This window comes from Haplochromis burtoni, unplaced genomic scaffold (assembly GCF_018398535.1).
Source record: "Haplochromis burtoni strain Fernald_Lab_line unplaced genomic scaffold, NCSU_Asbu1 Contig_43, whole genome shotgun sequence".
NCBI classification, from domain to species: Eukaryota; Metazoa; Chordata; class Actinopteri; order Cichliformes; family Cichlidae; genus Haplochromis; species Haplochromis burtoni.
This window is the reverse complement of record NW_024582404.1, coordinates 300,544-306,929: the sequence shown is the minus strand read 5'-3', so window position 1 is coordinate 306,929 and position 6,386 is coordinate 300,544. Positions and strand designations below refer to the sequence as shown.

Below are 6,386 nucleotides of genomic sequence, written 5' to 3'. Positions count from 1 at the left end.
TGTTGTATCTGTCATAAAGACACTGTTGGTGCCAAGAAATATCACCTCATTAAATACCATTAAATTTAAAAACCAGGACAAAAATAATAAACCTAACTATCTAAATGTGTCTGTGCAGCCCCATACTCTTCCTGGTTTAAGACCACCCACTCTTTAAGTCAGCTTTCTTCTGATTGGCCGCCCCTCTGAAACTGCAGCTAGGTGGGGACTCTGTGTCTCAGATGACCAAATTAAGGATATCCATCTTTTGGCCTCATACAGACCTAAGAGTAGAAAAAAAACTAATCTTAGTGTCGCCACTCAGCTGTTTAGCTCCCTTCCCCCTTCTCTTCAAGTCAAATTTCTTCTGATTAGTTGCCCCTCAAAACCTGCAGGTGCCAGTATGACCTTATTTGGCACTTCCTCTCTATTTGGCCTCATAAAGAAACGAGAGTTATAAAAACTGTCTGAAGCAGAGCATCAGAGCAGTATGAAGCACGGGATTTAAGCTCACGTAGCTCATGTACATATGCTGACTTCATTATTTGAAACCTTGGACATACTTACTATGTACATTGTGTCCTATTATCTTATTTTTTCCCTCATTTCTACACTGGAACAGGAAAAGTTTAAAAGATTGGGAACCACTGGTCTGAACACAGAAAAGTTAAGCTTAGTTAAATCAGAAACCATCTGATTTCAAAGAATGAATTCAAAACATCTGATATTAAAAACCAGCTTTTTCTACACATTTTAACTGGTGCAGCATGATGGTTGACACTCAGTCCTGTCTGTGCAGGCAGATGTGCCTCTTAGTGATAAACATATCTGGCACATTTCGCACTGTAGTGTGTAGTAAACCTGGATTAGTTGAACCAGTCAAAGCTTTTCCTGTGTTTGAAAGCCATAATTCTGGGATACGTGGCGTCGGCACAGCGCGGCGTGTGACCGTGTAGCTGCAGCTTTAAATCGCAGGTTCTTCACTTTTACTGGCCTTCTGTTGCACACGATTTAACGCTAAGGAGTTCACCTCTGGGTTCGGTGGATTCGATCCCGGTGAGCATTTAGAGGCCTATACTTCACTCCTGAACTAACCTCACAGGGTTTTTATTTCCTGGTTTTTGTACCACAGCTGTACATAAATGAATCTGTCTTTGATGACGGCATGTCTTTCACATCTGTGAGGGGAATGTACCATTCTCCTGATAAAGGGGCGTAAAATTTTCTCACAATTCAAACGTGTACTTGGTGTTGTAATTTTCTTCTAAAGATCTCGTGTGAATACCACCTCCACATTTGTCTCTGATGCTCTTGTAGAGACTGGACGTGTCTCTGTTTCCAGCTCTTGTTTTTGAACTACGGGCATTTTCTGTCTCCAACATGCAGTCTTTCAATTAGTACTTTGTACTACTCAGTATTACCAACATTTTTATTTATTTTTTTTTGAGAAAAACCATAAATATTCTAGGTTTAAAAGCAGCTCGTCTATATGGGTTTTATTTCTCCAGTGTCATCTCAAAGCCTCACTTGCTGCTTTTGTTTTCCTGTCATTTCTGCTTTCACACACATTAAACACCAGTTACGTTCGCATTTATTCCACAACAATACCAAACTGTCATCACCTGAAAGCAGTTCACTTGTTAATTTTGTCTCTGTAGATGCACCTCATACACTTTTTCTACAAACAATGTGCCTAGTTTGTACAGTTTCTCCAACAGCAACACTGCCCATGAGACCACGACCCTCAGAGATTAACCCAGCACCATCGCCCAGCCAACACCCTTCGATCCATCCTTCCATCCCTCCAAGCCAACTTTTCATGTGGTCAGATTGTGGGAGGAATTCAGGACTTTCTTTCCCTTCAGTTTCTGCTACGTTATGTAAAACGGTCACTCTCACTTGTTTGTGGTTTCCTTGCTAGGACAAAGATCATCACAAGCATCACGTGGAGTTTCTGAACGTAGAAATCCTGATGTTTGATGTCTGGCTGTAGTTGATTTTTAATTTTTGTTCCACTGTTAATTCAAACTGTCTCGGCTACTGCCCATTAGTCTTTGGTGGTGAATACGATGCCTGGCGATAGTAACTGGGGGAAACACGCAGACGTTTTAATTTCATTGTCATGTTTGTACTCTGAATTTTATGGCTGTAGGCCAGCTCGCTGCAGAATCTCTACACAAAATTTAAGAAATACAACTAATGAAAAATGGCATTATATCGATTAAAGGGGACCTATTATGCTTAGTCCTAATCCAGTCCACTCTGGAGCATCTTCAGGTGGATTGCAGTTCAAGGTAATCTTTATTTACATCATGTTTAGCCTTGATGCAGCAACTCAGGTATTTTAGCTCCCTTTAAGCCCGTTTTCTACTGATTGGGTGCCCCTCATCAGCTGCAAGTGGGTGGGGCTTCTGTGCCTGAGATGACCATATTAGGTATATTCACTTTCTCTGCCATCATATAGACCCAAGAATAGGAAAACAGGATGTTTGCATCAGTCTGAAGCCTGAACTTGTATTGTACACACTCTGACCTCATTATTACAGACTTTGGCCATGTTGAACATTGGATCAGTACAGAGATGGCAGACAGACAGGAAAAAGCAGAATCGGTCTCCTTTAATTCACTGTGGAAAATTAATTAAGAAAGAATTAATTAAGAAAGTCAGAAGCTCAACAGATTTTCAAAGATGAAGAGCAACTTTAATTTTTCAAATCCGAATTTTAGAAAATTAAAATAAATGACAAAAGCCAGAAATGCAATTCTGTTATTTCTGCAAAATGAATTAAAGTATTTTTAAAGTTTCTGCCTTTCATTGTTGTTTTAGTAATGTGAGGTAAGAGAATAAAAACTGGGCGTGCGTCTTCAGGCCACCAGCTGTCACCAACAGCTGTCTAGCTCTCGAGAGAGTTTTTAAAGTTAATGTTAATGTTATTCAATTCAATTGAAGAATTGAATTGAATAATGAAGTTAATGAAGGTGGTATGCAGTTCTTCACCACACTGGTTTCCAGTCCAACAAGCGTCCACCGCAGGCAGGAGGAAGCACCCAGTCAGCTTCCCCTGATTGGAAAACGTTCAGCTGTGGTGAACAGCTCTTACCAAAACCAAAGTTTGCCCCATTTTTGGCATTTAAATGTTAAAAAAAAGAGGAAAAGAATAATGTGGGTGACGACGTCATTTCTGTTTAGTTCCTCTGACAAAAAAAAAGAGAAATGCAGATCTCTCCTTTGTAGAATTCCTGTTGGCTTCTAAAATTTAAATTTCAAATCAAGGAAATGCACGAATTTGATTCTGGTAGAAAACTTCACAAGACAAGTGATAAAAGTGATTTAATCTGAGAAAATTTAGAGATTACATGTTCATCTAACATACACAAATATCCTGTGAAAGTGCTCTCAAGCGGGAACTCATTTTCTCGCAATGTTAATTTATATAGATTTATGTAAATCCTGTTTACGTTAGAGCGAAATCTTTAGGGTTTATCACAGCTTATCACATTTGTCATGGGTCCCCAACTGTTAAAAAAGTGAGATAATTAATCATTGGACTACAATTAAAAACGACATAAGGATTTATTGGAGAAAACTAAGGGAACAAAAACATGGTGAATGTGATTTTTTTTTTTTTTGTCTATTTAAATTATTTTCTGAGATAATCCGTAATTCCATATAAATAAATAATGAATCCAATGTCTCAACAAAAATGAAATAAGTATTTTAAACCTGCTTCATCCAATGTTCAGACTGTGGGAAATGAAATGGCCTCGGAAGCTACGCGATTCCCAAAAACAGTCGTATAGAAAAACCTGAAGCTGTGATATTTACGTGAATAAAGTGAGGACTTCTGCAAAGGCTCCATCTGTATTTTATATGTGAGCATCACCTGTCAGTTACAAACAAATCTTCAGAGACACTCCCCAACAACTCACACCCTCTGTAGGCAATAAAATGTCATTTTTTGAAAACTCTTCTTGTCTGTGCTTTATTTTTATGTTTTTTTAAAAAGTCAAAATTCAGGGATACAACACATATTGACATCATAGCAGTGGGTATTACAAAAATCTTTTTTTAATTAAAAAGTACAAATACACATGTTTAATGCAACAGTAACAGATACAAACTTAAAGTGAAAGGTGTGCAACAATCTTCTTCAGTACCTTCTTCAAATATTAAGGTGGCACAGTTTAAAGGTATTTTTATCAATTCTATCAGAATTTCAAGCATAAAAAAAATCACATTCACATTATGTGATTTTCTAAGAATTATACCTTTGTCATCAAAGGATAACACTAGAGAAAATGAAACTGTATTCGGGCTGAATACAACAGACTTGCTACAGGTAATTCAGATTGATGAAGGGAGGAATGGATCTGCCGTGTGATCAGAAGCTAGGTGTTGAAGCAGTGCGTGGCCCAGTGGTTGAGACGGTGTTCTTCCTGTAATTCAAAATAAAAACGATGGAGTTAATAATCAGAATAACTCAAAATAAGCAAATTAGTTTTGGCTCTAAAAATGCCCCCCTTTTGACCGGTAAATACAGAAACTAAGTTAATAGGATTTTGTATAGAAAGTTAGCTAAACGTTAAAAATGCCGGTTCTATGAAATGTTCATATGTATTCTAAAAGTGATAAGTGTATGACTGATAAGAAATTCTCACTTTTGCAGAGTTTTGAGAAGGCCTGGAAACCACTTGGCCTCTGGATTGACACAGATCTTAGCACCAGACCTCACAGTGATCCTGTTGAGAAAGCAGAAGATTCAAAACATTACTTAAAAATGGAGAAATTATCACGCCGCACAAACTTGATTGAAACTGAAGCAGAAACAAAACTAAGACATGAAGTAAAAGTTTCATTTTTGCTCTTAGTTTACAGTTCTGTGTGTCAGCAGGTAACTTCAAACTTGCATCATCATCATCATCATCAGTGCCAGTTATAATACAATAAGCTCAAAGTGTAAAAGGGCTTTATTGACATTTACATGGTTCACAGAACAGTGAAAAAGTTTAAAATTACAGTATAAAAGCTTAAAATGAAAAACTCTTAAAGATAAAAAGATAAAATACTCAAGTAATAAAGTATATTTCTCAACAATAAAGTACATATAGTACACTTGAGTATTTCAAATGTGTGCATTTTTGTAAGTTTCCACAACATTTCTATAGAAAGCTTTATTTTATTGTGCTCTGCAATCTTTAAAGACACTTTCAATATAAACTGTGATGCATTACAGTAGAGAGTAAAAAGCACCGTTAAAAAACGTGACCTTTGCAAATACTCACATGATTTCAGTTCGGGGGCAGTGTCCTGAAACAGGAGTCACCTCAATCTTCTTGACCATCTTAGCAAAAACAGGTCTCATGGTCGTCTTTCTACAGCGGCAGGTATTTATGGTAAAACCTGAAAAGAAGCATTTATATTATTTTAGGAGGAAAGAGTTTGTGAAAACAGTAAGAAACAGTAAGAAACAGTAAGAAGCCCCAAAGAAGCCAGTAGATGGACTTTGGGTGATAACCTTCAAACACTCAAAACAATATTTACTTTCAACTACAGGAAAAAGTTTTAATAGTTCTACTAATATTTTAATATTTCTACATTTCTACTATTCTTTGTTTTTTATCACTGATGTAAAAATATAAATGCCTGCAGTATCTCAATATAAGCTGCTCACCAGGCGCCTGTGGCACTTTTATTTAACTGTGTCATTTACAGAGTGCTGTAGACTGTAGTATATATTTACTCTTTATCATGCTGCTGTAACATAAAAATTTCCCTTGTGGGATCAATAATTTATCGATCTGTCTGTCTAATGTATTTTTAAACAGAACAACTAAAGTAAGACGATAAATATGAATAAAATAATGACCTCAAAATCAAATGGCATATTTTGCCCTCCTGTGAGATACCAAACTGTACAAATATTCTGAATTAAAGCAGTAATGTTTTCTTACCATGCAGAGACGCGATGCAACAGCAGAAAGTCAGAGCGACCAGCAGGAGCAGTGGCTTGTTCATCTTCGTGATGGTTGTTTTGACCTTTGAGGACCAGTGAGGATGCAAGAGAGAAAGTCTGAGTGAACGAAGTCGAGTGTGGGTTTATAAAGCTGAGAAAGAGGAAGTAAGTTTGGAAACTCTGTGACATTTTCTTTAGTTTTCTGCTCACTGTGCTAAATTTATCAACCCCCATTTCGTCACTGCTCAAAATAAAATGTCATAAAAACAGAATTGTAAAATAAAATAATAAATATAATTGCATATTATTATATAATAAAAACATGTTGAATTGCATATTATATAATTATAAATGTTATATATGATTACCAATCACGTAAATACTGAGTACATTTAATAGGGGATTTCTTTGATTACTGGATGCTAGCTCCAAATCTAAGGCTGTAAAGATGCT

The 6,386-nt window shown here is 36.6% G+C and overlaps 1 protein-coding gene across 1 annotated transcript; it reads right to left on the bottom strand.

Moving 5' to 3' along the window:
- Positions 1 to 3,989: 3,989 nt before the first annotated feature.
- Positions 3,990 to 6,158, bottom strand: LOC121814393 (C-X-C motif chemokine 13-like). The gene is made up of 4 exons (XM_042220103.1): positions 5,932 to 6,158; positions 5,263 to 5,380; positions 4,639 to 4,719; positions 3,990 to 4,416 (listed from the first exon to the last, which is right to left on the bottom strand). Exons 1-4 carry the CDS (start codon positions 5,993 to 5,995, stop codon positions 4,362 to 4,364), a joined length of 318 nt encoding a protein of 105 aa, XP_042076037.1. The 5' UTR covers positions 5,996 to 6,158; the 3' UTR covers positions 3,990 to 4,361.
- Between the last annotated feature and the right edge of the window lie 228 nt (positions 6,159 to 6,386).